The sequence below is a fragment of the Oncorhynchus keta genome, chromosome 10 (genome assembly GCF_023373465.1).
Source record: "Oncorhynchus keta strain PuntledgeMale-10-30-2019 chromosome 10, Oket_V2, whole genome shotgun sequence".
Lineage (NCBI taxonomy): Eukaryota > Metazoa > Chordata > Actinopteri > Salmoniformes > Salmonidae > Oncorhynchus > Oncorhynchus keta.
The window spans coordinates 13,026,838-13,043,974 of record NC_068430.1 but is presented as its reverse complement, the minus strand read 5'-3'; the positions used below and the strand labels follow the sequence as shown (position 1 = coordinate 13,043,974).

The window sequence follows — 17,137 nt, the reverse complement described above, 5'->3', positions numbered from 1 at the left end:
CCATTGCCTATGAGGAGGCCGCACCTTTGATAGGCCCATCTAGGTTTGCAGGGCTCCAAAAGTTGCTTCCCTTCTTGCGTCTCTCAAGGTTGTAACCCCAAGTTTCAGTTCCTCCAGTGTTGATAGGGGGAGACCAAACCAGGTTGATGCAGTCCTTGAAGGCACTGACCACTTTGGGTGCCGAAGGGGGTCCTGGGTAACCTGAGAGGAAAACTTGTTATTCTGCTTTCCATTACCATGCATATAGTGCCAAATCAAATCACAGTGGAGAATACTTCCTAGGAATGACAGAAGCTGTATGTAAAGTCGATATAGCAAAAATATGTGCTGTGTAGAATAAGAGAACGATCTATCTGGATGTAATGTCAGGCAGAACACTTTCTTCATGTAAAAATACTGATTTGCTTAGTTTAGATAAAAATCATGGAACTTCACAAAAAACAAAACGCACACTGAATGTATAAACATTAGGAACACCTGCTCTTTCCATGACATAGACTGACCAGGTGAATACAATGATACCTTATTAATGTCACCTGTTAAATCAACTTCAGTCAGTGTAGATGAAGGGGTGGAGACAGGTTAAAGAAAGATTTTTAAGCCTTTTTAAGACACAATTGAGACATGGATTGTGTATGTATTAAGATGGCGCCGACGGAGAAGGGCAATATCTCACGCTTTCCAATCCAACTTTGCTATTTAGTGACTTGTATCGTGTTTATATTATTTTTTTTTTTCTACAGAAAGTTCATACTATTATCATGTGAACGCCAAGCACTTCTGGACATGAGCTCGACAGTTACTACCCTTGATTTTGACTTCAAATACGAGTTTAATGCAGGAGACGAGGTGGAGCCCTGGTGTAATTGAGGCAAAGAGTAAACCAAATGTTGCTCCCCTCCATTTTATTGGGAAATGTCCATTCACTCGAGAATAAGATTTGTTCGAGATTTTCCTAACATAGAGACTTGAAAACCTGCAACATTATATGTCTTACGGAAATGTGGAGGATGATGACGCTATGCACGTAGTACTTTTTTCATAAATAACAACTGGTATGCTTCTTCAAGTGTGAAGAATAGAATAGAATACCTCATGGTAAGCTGCAGACCCTTTTATCTATCAAGAGAGTTCTCATCCGTAATTATCACGGCTGTCTAAATTCCTTCAGAAGTCAACACAACTCCGACTCTCAACAAACTGTATGGGACAATAGACAAACAAGAGAATGCTCACCCAGAGGCACAATATCTGGTGGGTAGAGACTTTAACGCAGGGAGATTTAAAACCGCCATACCTCTCTTCTACCAACAAGTCTCCTTTAAAAAAAAAACATATTTCACCTTTATTCTCATTTGCAACTGCGACCTGGCCTGCGCCACTAGGGGTGATACAACTCTAGACCACTTTTATTCTAACCACAGAAACTTATATAAGCCCTCTCTCTTCCTTCCTTCGGCAAATCTGACCATGACTCTATTGTTCTGCTTCCTGTTTACAAACAAAAGCTGAAGCAGGAATTACCAGTGATGCGCTCAATACGGAAGTGGTCGGACGAAGCAGACGCAAGGTTACAAGACTGTTTTGCAAGTACAGACTGTGATATATTCTGGGATTCATTCGATAACATTAAGGCGTTTAACACAACCGTTCCCACAGTGACTATAAGAACATACCCCGATCAAAAACTACAGATTACAGGTAACAATCCATGCTGGGCTAAAAGCTAGACCTACCGCTTACAATGAACGGGACAAGGACTAATACAAGAAATCCCTCTACGACCTCCGATGAGACAAACATGCAAAAGGACAATATAGGAGTAAGGTGGAATCCTATTACACCGGCTACAATGCTTGTCGTATGTGGCAGGTCTTGCAGACGATAATGAATTACAAAGGGAAACCCAGCGAGCTGCCCAGCGATGCAAAACAAATGAGCTAAATAACTTTTATGCTCGCTGCGAGGAATAGAACATTGTGCCTTGTGGGAAAGCCCTTTCCGAATAACTGTGTGATCTCGCTCTCCTTGGTTGATGTGAGTAAAACGTTTTTAAGGTTAACAATCACAAGGCCGCCAGACGGAATACCAGGGCGCGTTCTCAAAGCATGCGCAGACCAGCTGGCAGGTGTCTACACAGACATTTCAATCTCTCCTTGTCCACAATCTGTAATCCCAAAATATTTCAAGATAACCACCATTGTCCCTGTTCCCAAGATATCCAAGGTAACATGTCTAAATGACTATCGCTCTGTAGCACTCACAACTGTAAATATGAAATGCTTTGAAGGGCTGGTCATGACACACATCACCACCATCATCATCCCAGACACCCTAGACCCACTCCAATCCGCATACCGCTCCGACAGATCCACAGATGATGCAATCTCAAATGCACTTCACACTGCCCTCTTTCACCTAGAGAAGACGGGAAATAACTATGTGAAAATGCTCTTCATTGACTACAGCACTCAACACCATTGTCCCCTCCAAGCTCATCACCAAGCTAGGGACCCTGGGACTGAAACCCTCCCTCTACAACTCTATCATGGACTTCCTGACGGATCGGCCCCAGGTAGTGAGGGTAGGGACCATCACCTCCGCCATGCTGATCCTCAACATGGAAGCCCCTCAGGGGTGTGTACTTAGTCCTGTACTCCCAGTTCACCCACGATTGCAAGGCCGCGTACGACTCTAACACCATCATCAAGTTTTCTGACGACACAACAGTGGTAGGCCTGATCACCGACAGCGATGAGTCAGCCTACAGGGAGGTCAGAGATGTAGCAGTGTGGTGCCAGGACAACAACCTCTCCCTCGCCATCAGTAAGACCAAGGAGCTAATCATGGACTATAGGAGAAAGAGGGTAAAGCACACCCCCATCTACAGCAACGGGGCTGTTGTGGAGCGGGTCGAGAGCTTTAAGTACCTTGGTGTCCACATCACTAAGGACTTAACATGGTCCACACACAGCTGGATGCCTAGTCACTTTACCCTTCCTTCATGTACATATCTACCTCAAGTACCTCGTACCTCTGCACATTGATATGGTACTGGTACTCCCTGTATATAGCTTCATTTTAATGTATTTAGTTTTATTCCTCACGTTAATTACTACTTTGTATTATTATTTTTTAAACTCTGCGTCATTGGGAAAGGTTCATAGGCAAATATTCCACTAAAGTCTACACCAGTTGTGTTCGGCACATGTGATAAATACAATTTACATTTATTTGGTAGTAGGTGCCAGGCGCACCGATTAGAGTGTGTTAAGAACTGCACGACTGCTGTTTTTTTCATGCTCAACAGTTTCCCGTGTGTAATCAAATCTGGAACTAGATAGTTCAGTCCTCCAAATAGTTATTGAGGGTGAATATGAGGCTTTCCAATCTATACATGTTTTGCAGCAATTATACCTTGATTGCACAACTTTCTCTAATATTGATCACCTATATTTACATTTCCCAACAGACATAACGCGCATGGATGGATATAAATTCCTAGACAAAATTAAATGATAGCACATGCAGTATACCAAAAGGGTGTTAGTTATCACAGGCCCACAGCATATGTAATAGGGTTCCTTTGTGCTTTTTGCATCTTCAATAGAGATATGACATTTCTGGGAGCAATACATGCATTCTGGCAGGAGTGTAGTAAGTCCTATGGTTATCTTAAATTGCTGTAGTTCATGTCTTAGGTTGTAGGAGCAGGTATGAGCATTTTCACATATTTGTGAACAATGGTTCTCCTCATTTTCTGCCTAAAAGATCTGTTTCACATTTTTTCATTTTAGGTTCAGAACCATTAGGTATATTATCAATCAACCCTTGATATAAGTTGGCAATCAACTTCTCTGGCTAAGCAGATTCTTTCAGTATTTTTTTCTATGCTAGATTCCTTAGATTCATCAGGATTCTGTTGAAGAGATTCAATATCATTTTTGATTTTCTGTTTCTTCTTCAACGCCTTGGAACCAAAGTAGTGAATATATTGTAAATCATAAGGTATTATATTTATGGCTTTGATACTCCTCCCTGCACAAGTATAGCCATCTGTCCATTGTTTAAGGGAAGGCAGTTGTCAGTCCAGTAATACATATTCATATGAGGTAGTCCAAGACCACCAGCTTTATAGGGTAATTGTAAAACAGACTCTTGAGATCTTTCCACTCCAAATAAAGTTGGAGAGCGGGCAGTTTATTTTATTTAAAAAGTTGGTTGGAATTGAAATGGGCAGGGTCTGGAATAAATACATCAACCTTGGTAATATATTCATTTAGATTATGTTGACCCTACTTAACATAGACATAGGGACATATCTCAATCTCTGAACATTAATAGATAGGTTTGAATTCAAAGGAGAGCAATTGATTTCATAGGCTTCCTCCAGACTGCATGGAATCAGTACATCAAGGTATTTCATGTATCTTTGTCCATTTCCATTTAAATGCACTTTCTAAGCTTGAGAAATTATGATTCAGAATTCACTTTGAATCCTGATACAGCATTATGTATCCATCAATAGTCAAATAAATGACAGAGAATGTTCTGGTTCAGTTAAATAAAGTAAAATGTAATCTGCATACAATGAGATCGCATGTTGATCTCCACCAATCTCTATGCCCCGGATTGAGCCATGAGTTGTAATTATGATTCTAGGGTTTATGTGGCTAAAGAAAATAGACACCAGGCATCCCTGTCTTGTCCCTCTTGATAACTGAATGATTGAGAGATCTGTCCTAAACTAAATGGATTTTTAACAATACTTACACAATATGCCAGCCTGGATGTCCTCTGTCTCCAGCGCATTACTGACTCCCTCCTCATTCTTGGCTCTGATGTTGTAACAGTATCTTTTCCCAGGCTTTACATTAGTATCCCTGTATTTAAGGGGGTCATTTGGGAGCTCCCCTACATTTGTCCATGTCTTGCTTCCCCCCACCTGCTGGCGCTCCAAAATGTAGTGTTTGACTGGACAGCCACCGTCATCCTTTGGGGGTTTCCATTTGAATTCAATGGCGGTTAGAGAAGTTTCCACAATTTCCACAGGTCTTTGTGGCGGTGTGGGTTTGTCTGTTGGGAGAAAACTATGAAAATGAAAATGTGGCCTAACAACAGAATGAGATGTTAGTGATATTCCACAAAAGTCTTCAAGCGAAAAGTATGTGATCATTGAGGCATTTTGTTAAATGTTTCTGCATCGGATTTGCCAGGAATCTAATTTCATATCCTGCTTCCTAACTCACCAAGAACAATCAGTCTGGATGTGGCTTCCAATGTACCATAGTCATTTTTTATATTGATTTTGACCTCTCCACAGTTCCTCCTTTGACAATCGGTAATACACAAGCTGGCTTTTATGTCAGTCTGTTCTATCTTGACATTGAGGCCTTCCAGGAGTTCCTCATCCTCCTTGATCCACTTGATCTTCATTGGGTCACCACCCGAAAAGGCCAATTTCCACTCAGCAGTTTCACATGCTCTCACAATGACCGGCTTAGAGAATTCTCTCAGAGAATCCATGTTGAATGTTGGCGGGTCTTAAATATGAAAGAAAAGAAAGTTCTCTAATCAAGGGAACAACAGCCTTATTGAAGCTTGTCATAACCCTGGATGTAACCCACATACTGTAACTGTCCATTCTTACTCTGCACAGTGAGTGATCCCTCAGATATACGACCATCCACCTCAAAGTGATAGACTCCTGAATCGTCGTTTTTACAGTTATCAATGACCAACTTGTGACAGGCTCCTTCTTTGATGATTTTCACCCTGTCATCGGGAGGTACCTGATTACAGAAAGAGAATATATTAGGAGAAAAACAGAATCTTTGCTAATGGGTACTTTTTCACTTTGATGACGGTTTTGACAGGGTGAATAAAGTTTTGATTTATATTTTATTTATGAGGTGGAGGATTTCCTAGTCCAACATCAATACACCTGATCCAATTAATTACCTAATCATCAAGCTATTGTTCTGAAACAAATATTAATCGGGCTGGAGCAAAAGGTTGCGGAATACTTTATTTATGTTATTGAAGAATTCTGCACTCACCTGAAATCCGTCTTTATACCAGATCCCCTTACAGTTTGCACTGCTCAGTTTGCAGGACAGCTCTGCTGGTGTGCAGATTTTAACTTGGACATCAGCCACTCCCAAAATGAATTGAACAGCTGGTTCTATAAATAAGTAAAGACACCCAAAATGGTCATGCACAAAGACTGTGTGTATATAAAGTCACTATTGTCATTGTACAACATTATCATAATGACTATGGATGAACAAGTTATATAATATATATTTACTGTGTCTTATGAATGACAGAACAACAACATTTTACTTAAAATGTTACATACCAATTTAGGTGATGAATTGTTATCCATGTCCATAACAGCAATCGTCACAGGGTTGGTGTGTGTGTGTGTGTGTGTGTGTGGGGGGTTGTAAAGTAGAATGAACACAGATGTATAACAGGTGAATAAACATTTGTCTATGATAGTTTTACAATTTTATCAGACAAAAACACAACACCGTCATAAAACAGACATAACATCAGAGGTCATGACATCTTGTGTCACTGAATGTCAGATGGAAACAATTTGGTGTAATGACATGTTGATATACTGTAACAGTCTGTCACTTACGCTGAACAGTGAGTGTGGCCTCTGATATACGACCATCGACCTCAAAGCGATAGACTGCTCCATCATCTTTTCGACAGCAATCAATGACAAGCTTGTGACAGGCTCCATCTGTGATGATTTTTACCCTGTCATCAGGAGTTACCTGGTCACAGAAGTAGGGATTGAAATATCAGACTGAAAGAGATTCTTGTTTGTCGTTCATCTGTCATACAATCTTTCCTAATGGTTACTTTCATTTCCATGACTGAAATACACTGAACAACAATAAACGCAACATGCATTTTCAGCTTCCAGGAATTGTGTACAGATCCTTGCGACATGGGTTTGTGCATTATCATGCTGAAACACGAGATGATGGTGGCAGATGAATGGCACGACAATGGGTCTCAAGATCTTGTCACGGTATATCTGTGCATTTAAATTGCCACTGATAAAATGCAATTGTATTCGTTTTCCGTAGCTTATGCCTGCCCATACAATAACCCCACAGACACTATGGGGCACTCTGTTCACAATGTTGACATCAGCAAAGCGCTACCCACACAACATCATACACGCTGTCTGCCATCTGCCCGGTACAGTTGAACCGGGATTCATCCTTGAAGAGCACACTTCTCCAGCATCACAGTTGCCATCGAAGGTAAGCATTTGCGCACTGAAGTCAGGTACGACGCCGAACTGCATTCAAGACCCTGCTTAGGATGACAAGCATGCAGATGAGCTTCCGTGAAACATTTTCTGACAGTTCTTCAATCGTGCAAACCTGCTGTCCGGGTCACTGGTCTCAGATGATCCCGCAGGTGAAGAAGCCGGAGGTGGAGGTCCTGGGCTGGCGTGGTTACACGTGGTCTGCGATTGTGAGGCCGGTTGGACGTACTGCCAGATTATCCAAAATGACCTTGGAGGCGGCTTATGATAGAGAAATTCACATTCAATTCTCTGGCAACGGTTCTGGTGGACATTCCTGCAGTCAGGATGCCAATTGCACGCTCCATCAACTTGAGACATCTGTGGCATTGTGTTGTGTGACAAAACAACACATTTTAGAGTGGACTTTTATTGTCCCCAGCACAAGGTGCATAATGATCATGATGTTTAATCAGCTTCTTGATATTTTAGACCTGTCAGGTGTATTGATTATCTTGGCAAAAGAGAAAAGCTCACTAACAGGGGTGTAAACCAATTTGTGCACAACATTTGAGAGGAATACGTTTTGTGTGTATGGAACATTTCTGGGATCTTTTATTTTAGCTCATGAAACATGGGACCAACACTTTACAGCTTGCGTTTTATATTCTTGCTCTGTGGAGTTGTGTTGATCCTGTCATGATTTCACTTAAACTCATAATGTTGATCGCCCCACCATCTGACAATAACTATTGTCTATATACAGTACGCTTAAAGAGGATGTCACGGAAAAAAATAAATCCCGGTTGAAAACGGCCTATCGCCTATGTGGCATCGGTATTAGTCAAATACATAAAATATAGTCCCGAAATTCACTAATAGCTTTAAAAATGATCATTTAAAAAGAAAAGTCAGTATTTTCAAAATTATAAAGTCTGAGATTAGGAGTACCTGTGAAGTCTCTGCTTTTCTTGTTATATTTGAAGGTTGAGTTTTGATTTCATGTAATGCCCACTAAAATGGTGTTTGTTCACAAATTCTCTCTCGGAGCGCACACAAGTCGCTCCAGCTGAAGGGTAGTGATAGATCTCAAAATATCAGTCAAGCATCAAAGCTAATTGGCTAAAGTTAGCTAGCTACTTCCACACACAACAGAGAACAGTTTTTTTTGCCAATGTTTACTGAAACCTGTCATAACAACCTGGTGTAGGCTGGTTTTAAAATCATCAATTATTCTTCTCTCTTGGACTCTCAAACCAGAGTGTTAATATTGGAGTAGATTGTCAGAGCGAATTTACAAACTTGGGTGGCAGCATAGCTTAGTGGTTAGAGTGTTGGACTAGTAACCAAAAGGTTGCAAGATCGGATCCCTGAGCTGACAAGTTACAAATATGTCATTCTGCCTCTGAACAAGGCTGTTAAACCCACTGTTCCTAGGCTGTCATTGAAAATAAGAAGTTGTTCTTAATTAACTGACTTGCCTAGTAAAATAAACATATAAAAATAAACATGCAAGAAACACCCACAAACTATGCCTCCTAGACACAAATCTAGACTTAGAAGCATTTGTTAATGAGGAGGAAAACTGAGGCAAATTCAGCCACTACAGTCCCTCTTTTGTGAGTTCTTCAATCCTGGTGTGGAGCAAAAGCCTGCACACCTTGTGGTTCTCCTGGACCAAGGATGAGTGGCACAGTGGTCTAAGGTACTGCATCTCAATGCTAGAGGCATCACTACAGACCCTGGTGATTGGGCAGTATACAATTGGCCCAGCACTGGCTGGGGTAGGCCATCATTATAAATAAGAATTTGTTCTTAACTGACTTGCCTAAAAAGTTAAATAAAACAATTATGAAGAAATGGATTTGTTTGATTGAAGATTAATGTACTGACCTGTTTTCCATGTTTATACCAGACCCCCTCAATGTTTAGACTGCTCACTTCACAGAGTAACTCTGCTGTTGCGTCAAGCTTAACGTCGACATCAGACAGTCCAATGCTGAATTGAGCACCTAGATCTAAAAATAAGTAAAGACAACAGAAACCATCGTAGTTTAGTATAATCTCAAAGTGGGTAATGCGTCACCACTGTCCTTATAATCTTAGCCGTAAATTGTCATACAGATGTAGGATCTTAATTTGAACCATCTTGCTATGGCAGAAAAATATTCCTGCAGCAAAAGGAAATTAATAACTACAGTTGAAGTCAGAAATTTACATACACTTAGGTTGGAGTCATTAAAATGTCTTTTTCAACCACTCCACAAGATTCTTGTTAAGACTATAGTTTTGGCAAGTCGGTTAGGACATGTACTTTGCGCACGACACAAGTAATATTTCCAACAATTGATTACAGACAGATAATTTCACATATTCGCCAGCAGCATACTACCCTGCATACCACTGCTGGCTTGCTTCTGAAGCTAAGCAGGGTTGGTCTTGGTCAGTTCCTGGATGGGAGATCAGATGCTGCTGGAAGTGTTGTTGGAAGGCCAGTAGGAGGCACTCTTTCATCTGGTCTAAAAAACATATCCTAATGCCCCGGGGCAGTGATTGGAGACACTGCACTGTGTAGGGTGCTGTCTTTTGGATGGGATGTTAAACGGGTGTCCTGACCTCTCTGAGGTCATTAAAGATCCCATGACACTTATCGTAGGGGTGTTAACCCTGGTGTCCTGGCTAAATTCCCAATCTGGCACTCAAACCATCATGGTCACCTAATAATCCCCACCCTCCGCTCCCCTGAAACTATTCCCCAGGACGTTGCTGCAAATGAGAACGTGTTCTCAGTCAACTTATTTGGTAAAATAACGGATAAAAAAATGTAAAACATAATTCACTGTATCACAAATTCCAGTGGGTCAGAGGTGTACATACACTAAGTTGACTGTGCCTTTAAACAGCTTGGAAAATTCCAGAAAATTATTCTCATGGCTTTAGAAGCTTCTGATAGGCTAATTGACACCATTGGAGTCAATTGGAGGTGTACCTGTGGATGTATTTCAAGGCCTACCTCCACACTCAGTGCCAAACTCAGCCAAGACCTCAGATAAAAAAAAATTGGAGACCTCCACAAGTCTGGTTCATCCTTGGGAGAAATTTCCAAATGCCTAAAGTTACCAAGTTCACCTGTACAAACAATAGTACACACGTATAAACACCATGGGACCACGCAGCCATCATACTGCTCTGGAAGGAGACACGTTCTGTCTCCTAGAGATGAAAGTACTTTGGTGCGAAAAGTGAAAATAAATCCCAGAACAACAGCAAAGGACCTTGCTGGAGGAAACAGGTACAAAAGTATATCTATATCCACAGTAAAAAACGAGTCCTATATCGACATAAGCTGAAAGGCCTCTCAGCAAGGAAGAATCCACTGCCCCAAAACCACCATAAAAAGTAAGACTACAGTTTGCAACCGCACTTGGGCACAAAGATTGTACTTTTTGGAGAAATGTCCTCTGGTCTGAAAAAAAATAGAACTGTTTTGTCATAATTACAATCGTTAAGATTGGAGGAAAAATGGGAGGCTTGCAAGCCGAAGTACACCATCCCAACAGGGAAGCACGTGGGTGTCAGCTTCATGTTTTGGGGGTGCTTTGCTGAAGGAGGGAATGGTGCACTTCACAAAATAGATAGCATCATGAGGCGGGGAAATTATGTGCATATATTGAAGCAACATCTCAAGACATGAGTCAGGAAGTTAAAGCTGGGTCAAAAATCGGACATCCAAATGGACAATGACCCCAAGTATACTTCCAAAGTTGTGGCAAAATGGCTTAAACCTCTTAGCGCACAGATCCCGCTAGCCAAATTCAAATAGCAAAATTGTAATGTTAAACATTCATGAACATACAGGTGTCTTACATCATTTAAAAGCTTAACTTCTTGTTAATCCAACCTCGTTGTCAGCTATCAAGGAGGCTTTACGGCAAAAGCATACCATGCGATTAACTGAGTACAGCGCCCCGCATAAACCAGCATTAAAAACATTTTCCAAACCAGCAGAGGTGTCACAAAAAAATCAGAAATAGCGATAAAATAAATCACTTACATTTGAAGATCTTCCTCTGTTTGCAATCCTAAGGGTCCCAGCTACACAACAAATGGGCATTTTGTTCGATAAAGTCCTTCTTTATATCCCCAAAATGCAGTTTAGTTGGTGCGTTTGATTCAGTAATCCACCCGTTCCACTCGTTCAACATGCAGACAAAGGAATCCCAAATTCAGGAGTGCCACAACAATAGAGTACTAATGAGGGACACCTTAAAAGACTACATACTTGCTAATACAAAAAACAAGCCTGAAACCCTTTATAAAGACTATTGACATCTAGTAGAAGCAATAGGAACTGCAATGTGGGAGCTATTTATTTGTGTATTCCATGGACAAATATTGAAATGGCCTGTGACCTAAAAAAAAAAAAGATTTCCAGATGGATTTTCCCCAGGTTTTCGCCTGCCATATCAGTTCTGTTATACTCACAGACATTATTTATATCCAATGCTTCCAATTATATGCATATCCTAGCCTCTGGGCCTGAGTAACAGGCCGTTTACTTTGTACAGGTAATTTATCCGAACTTCCCGAATACTGCCCCCCTAGCCCTAAGAGGGGACAACAAGTCAAGGTATTGGACAAGTTAAGGTATTGGACTGGCCATCACAAAGCCCTGACCTCAATCCTATAGAAAATGTTTGGGCAGAACTGAAAAAGCATGTGCGAACAAGGAGGCCTACAAACCTAACTCAGTTACACCAGCTCTGTCAGGAGGAATCGGCCAAAATTCACACAATTTATTGTAGGAAGCTTATGGAAGGCTACCCGAAGCTCTTAACCCAAGTTAACCAATTTAAAGACAATACTAACAAATACTAATTGAGAGTATGTAAACTTGTGACCCACTGGGAATGTGATGAAAGAAATAAAAGCTGAAATAAATCACTCTACTATTATTCTGACATTTCACATTCTTAAAATAAAGTTGTTGTAAAGTAAGACAGGGATTGAATGTCAGGAATTGTAAAAAATGAGTTTAAATGTATTTGGCGAATGTGCATGTAAACTTCCGGCTTCAACTGTATGTGGATTATAATTACAGGACATTTTGTGTAGTGTTCAATACATTTTTCGCTAGGGCAAATCAAGTTGACATTTTTAAGTGGAAATGACTAACTTTATACGCCTTTTTTAAACCTCAGAATACAACTATTATCAGCTACAAAAGCAAACAAATGAAGATCCTACAACTGTAAGCTCAAGACATATGCATTAGCAATGAACCGAAAATAAACAAGGTTACAAATGACTATTGACAAGATAATGGTGACTATAGATTGTTTAGGATGTTTAGGAAGTTCACAGAATGGTGGTTTCAAATGTTATACCACATTGTCATTTGTCATAATGAATATAGACCAGCAAGTGATATAATTACTGTGTCTTAGAAATTACAGAGAACAGCAGCAATGTAATGTTACATACCAAGTGAGGTGATGAATTGTTATCCATGTTCATAACAGCAATTGTCAGAGTTGGCAGGGGAGAAAGTATATTGGAATGAACGGAGATGTACAGTATATCAGGTTAATCAACATACTAATATAATCAAAAATGATGTATCATTCAATTTAATCTACAGTATCTTAAAGTGCTCTAATCAAGGGAACATCGGCCTCAGAGATACATTTCCGGATCCTGGATGTAACCCGCATGCTGTAACCGTCCATTCTTACCCTGCACAGTGAGCGTTGCCTTGGATTTACGACCATCCACCTCAAAGTGGTAGATTCCTGCATCGTCTTTTTTACAGTTATCAATGACCAGCTTGTGATTAGCTCCTTCTTTGATGATTTTCAGCCTGTCACCACGAGCTACCTGATTACAGAAATAGAGAACACATTAAATCCAACAGGAGAAAATATCATCTAGTTTTTCATGTAGCTGTCATAAAATCTTTCCAAATAGTTACTTTTCACTTGAATGACTTCAATAGTTGCGTTTTTCCCATCATGATTTATCTTCATCAAGCTATTGTTTAGTTGAATCACATATGTTAGTATTGGGCTGCAGCAAAAGCCTGCACACCTTGTGGGCCCCTGGACCAAGGTTGAAGTAAACACTGACTGTATTTTGGGGATTGAAGAACACTGCACTCACCTCTTTCCCGTCTTTAAACCAGAACCCCTCAACATTCGGACTGCTTAGTGTCAAGGACAGCTCTGCTGTTTCATCAAATTTAACTTCGATATCAGAGAGTCCGCATCCAACAAATTGAGCACCTGGATGTATAAATAAATAAAGAAAGCAGAAATAGTAATAATATAGTTTCTAAGTGTGTAATGCACCAGAACCTTCCTTATCTTAGCCGTAAATTGTCATACAGATGTAGGATCTTAATTTGAACCGTTTTGATTTACAGCAGGAAAATATTCCTGCAGCAGCAGGATAGTTTAGTATAATGTCAAAGTTTGTAATGCACCACAAATCTCTGCTGTAAATCGCAAACATATTGTATATGCTCTTACTCAATGGAACTAGATACAAAGTAAAAGGGATAGATCACTCAAATTACATATTGGTTGACTTACTCTGTAAGCAGTCTATGGACAAGGTAAGACAGCAACCATGCTTTGGTTTTATTTACATGGCCACTGTCTCCAAACTTTAAAACACTTTTGTCCAAAATCCAATGCAAGTCAATACAGTATATCCAATGTTTTGTATTCCATGTCCAAATCATCTCAAAGTAACTTTATTGAGGTAGACAATCAATTTTAAGGTGATTTGGAAATGACATGCAAAACATTCTAACATCAGAGATATTGACATGTTTTGTTTTTGGATATACAGTTCCTTCGGAAGTATTCAGACCCATACGTTACAACCTTATTCTAAAATGGATGAAATATTTACAAAAATCCTCAGCAATCTATACACAATACCTGACAATGATCAAGCTAAAACTGGTTTTTAGAATTGTTTTCAAATTGACTGACAGATCTGGCTGCTCCTTGCAGACTGGCAGCTCCTTGCAGACTGGCAGCTCCTTGCAGACTGGCAGCTCCTTGCAGACTGGCAGCTCCTTGCAGACTGGCAGCTCTGGCTGCTCCATGCAGACCGACAGCTCCTTGCAGAATGACATCTCTGGCTGCTCCATGCAGACTGACAGCTCTGGCTGCTTCATGCAGACTGACAGCTCTGGCTGCTCCATGCAGACTGACAGCTCTGGCTGCTCCATGCAGACTGACAGCTCTGGCTGCTCCATGCAGACTGACAGCTCTGGCTGCTCCATGCAGACTGACAGCTCTGGCTGCTCCATGCAGACTGACAGCTCTGGCTGCTCCATGCAGGCTGACAGCTCTGGCTGCTCCATGTAGGCTGACAGCTCTGGCTGCTCCATGTAGGCTGACAGCTCTGGCTGCGCTGAACAGACAGGAGACTCCAGCAGCGCTGTAGAGGAACAAGGCTCTAGCTGCACTGAACAGGCGGGAGACTCCGGCAGCGCAGGAGATGAGGAAAGCTCTGACAACGCTAGATAGGCAGGAGACTCCGACAGCGCTGGAGAGGCGAGGCGCACTGTAGGCTTGATGCGTGGTGTTGCCTGTTACCACACTGCTTGGTCCGGGTGTGGTGGGTGATTCTGTAACGGTTCTCTTTTGGTGAAGGAGAGTCGGACCAGAATGCGGCGTGTAGATTGCGATCCATGTTTATTCAACTGAAGCAACACCAATCTAAATATAAACACTACAAAACAATAAACGTAACGAAAACCGAAACAGCCTAATACTGGTGCACATACACACAGAACAAGGAAATCAAGACACTAAGGACAATCACCCACGAAACACTCAAAGAATATGGCTGCCTAAATATGGTTCCCAATCAGAGACAACGATAAACACCTGCCTCTGATTGAGAACCACTCCAGACAGCCATAGACTTTGCTAGATACCTCCACTAAGCCACACCCAATAATTAACAAAACCCCAAGACAAAACACACCACAATAAACCCATGTCACACCCCGGCCTGACCAAATAAATAAAGACAAACACAAAATACTTTGACCAGGGCGTGACAACAAGAGCCTTACAGAAGCATTTCCTGATCTTGGATGCAATCCACAGTAACCGTCCATCCTTACCTGAAACAGTGAACCTTGCCTCAGATTTATGACCATCCACCTCAAATGAATAGACTCCTGCATCGTCTTTTTTACAGTTTTCAATTACCAGCTTGTGACTGGCTCCATCTTTGATGATTTTCAGCCCATCCTCATTGGTTAGCTGATGACAGAAATAGAGAATGGATTCAATCCAGCAGGGGACTGAAAATAGCTTCTTGTTGTTCATTCAACTGTCATAGCTTATTTGCAAATGAGTATTATTTCCCGTTATTTAACTTTGACAATAAATACACATCTTCAAGATTTTAGTTTAATAAAATGTGTTAGTATTGGTCTGGAGCAAAAGCCTGCACAACATGTGTGTCTCCTGAAACAAGGTTGAAGAACACTCTATTTGTGTGATTTAAGAATACTGCACTCACTCGTTGCCCGTCTTTAAGCCAGACTCCCTCACAGTTCTCATGGCTCAGTTTGCAGGACAGTTCTGCTGTTTCCCCGAGGCTGCCAGTAATATCAGCCAGTCCATTAAGGAATTGAACACCTGGATAAAATCAAATCCATGTCACATGCGCCAAATACAACAGGTAGACCTTACAGTGAAATACTTACTTATGAGCCCCTAACCGACAGTGCAGTTTAAAAAAAATACAGATAAGAGTAAGTTAAAGAGCAGCAGTGAAATAACAATATATACAGGGGGGGTGCCGGTACAGAGTCAATGTGCGGGGGTACCAGTTAGTTGAAGTAGTATGTACATGTAGGTAGAGTTAATTAAAGTGACCATGCATAGATGACAACAGAGAGGAGCAGTGGTGTGGACAGGGGGGTGCAATGCGAATAGTCTGGGTAGCCATTTGATTAGATGTTCAGGAGTCTTATGGCTTGGGGGTAGAAGCTGTTTAGAAGCCTCCTGGATCTAGACTTGGCGCTCTGGTACCGCTTGCTGTGTGGGAGCAGAGAGAACAGTCTATGACTAGGGTGGCTGGAGTCTTTGACAACTTTGGGCCTTCCTCTGAAACCGCCTGGTGTAGAGGTCCTGGATGGCAGGAAACTTGGCCCCAGTGATGTACTGGGCCGTTCAAGGTACCCTCTGTAGTGCTTGCAGTCGGAGGCCGAGCACTTGCCATACCAGGAAGTGATGAAACCAGTCAGGATGCTCTCAATAGTGCAGCTGTGGAACCTTTTGAAGATCTGAGGACCCATGTCAAATTTTTTTCTCCTGATGGGGAATAGGTTTTGTCGTGCCCGCTTCACGACTGTGATGGTGTGCTTGGACAATGTTAGTTTGTTGGTGATGTGGACACCAAGGAACTCCAAGGAGCTCTCAACCTACTCCACTGCAGCCCCGTCGATGAGAATAGGGGCGTGCTCGGTCCTCTTTTTCTTGTTGTCCACAATCATCTCCATTGTCTTGGTCACGTTGAGGGAGAGGTTGTTGACCTGGCACCACATGACCAGGTCTCTGACCTCCTCCCTTTAGGCTGTCTCGTTGTTGTCGGTGATCAGGCCTACCACTGTTGTGTCATCGGCAAATGTAATGATGCTGTTGGAGTCGTAGCTGGCCATGCAATCTTGAGTGAACAGGGAGTAGAGGATGGGGCTGAGCACCCACCCCTGAGTGGCCCCTGTGTTTTTATTTAATTTTTTATTTTTTTCACCTTTATTTAACCAGGTAGGTTAGTTGAGACCAAGTTCTCTTTTGCAACTGGCACCTGGCCAAGATAAAGCGTAGC

The 17,137-nt window shown here is 41.5% G+C and overlaps 1 protein-coding gene across 1 annotated transcript in view; it reads right to left on the bottom strand.

Annotated features, from left to right (window-relative positions):
- LOC118389615 (immunoglobulin-like and fibronectin type III domain-containing protein 1) overlaps positions 1 to 17,137 on the bottom strand; it is a 31,819-nt gene that overhangs the window by 2,909 nt on the left and 11,773 nt on the right. Inside the window, exons 12-22 of the mRNA XM_052528631.1 lie at positions 15,827 to 15,945; positions 15,423 to 15,564; positions 13,436 to 13,557; positions 13,012 to 13,153; positions 9,170 to 9,288; positions 6,650 to 6,791; positions 6,060 to 6,178; positions 5,651 to 5,792; positions 5,250 to 5,543; positions 4,774 to 5,076; positions 25 to 201 (exon numbers count right to left, since the gene is read on the bottom strand). Coding sequence (XP_052384591.1) covers positions 25 to 201; positions 4,774 to 5,076; positions 5,250 to 5,543; positions 5,651 to 5,792; positions 6,060 to 6,178; positions 6,650 to 6,791; positions 9,170 to 9,288; positions 13,012 to 13,153; positions 13,436 to 13,557; positions 15,423 to 15,564; positions 15,827 to 15,945 — 1,821 coding nt within the window. The remainder of the gene's footprint in view (positions 1 to 24; positions 202 to 4,773; positions 5,077 to 5,249; positions 5,544 to 5,650; positions 5,793 to 6,059; positions 6,179 to 6,649; positions 6,792 to 9,169; positions 9,289 to 13,011; positions 13,154 to 13,435; positions 13,558 to 15,422; positions 15,565 to 15,826; positions 15,946 to 17,137) is intronic.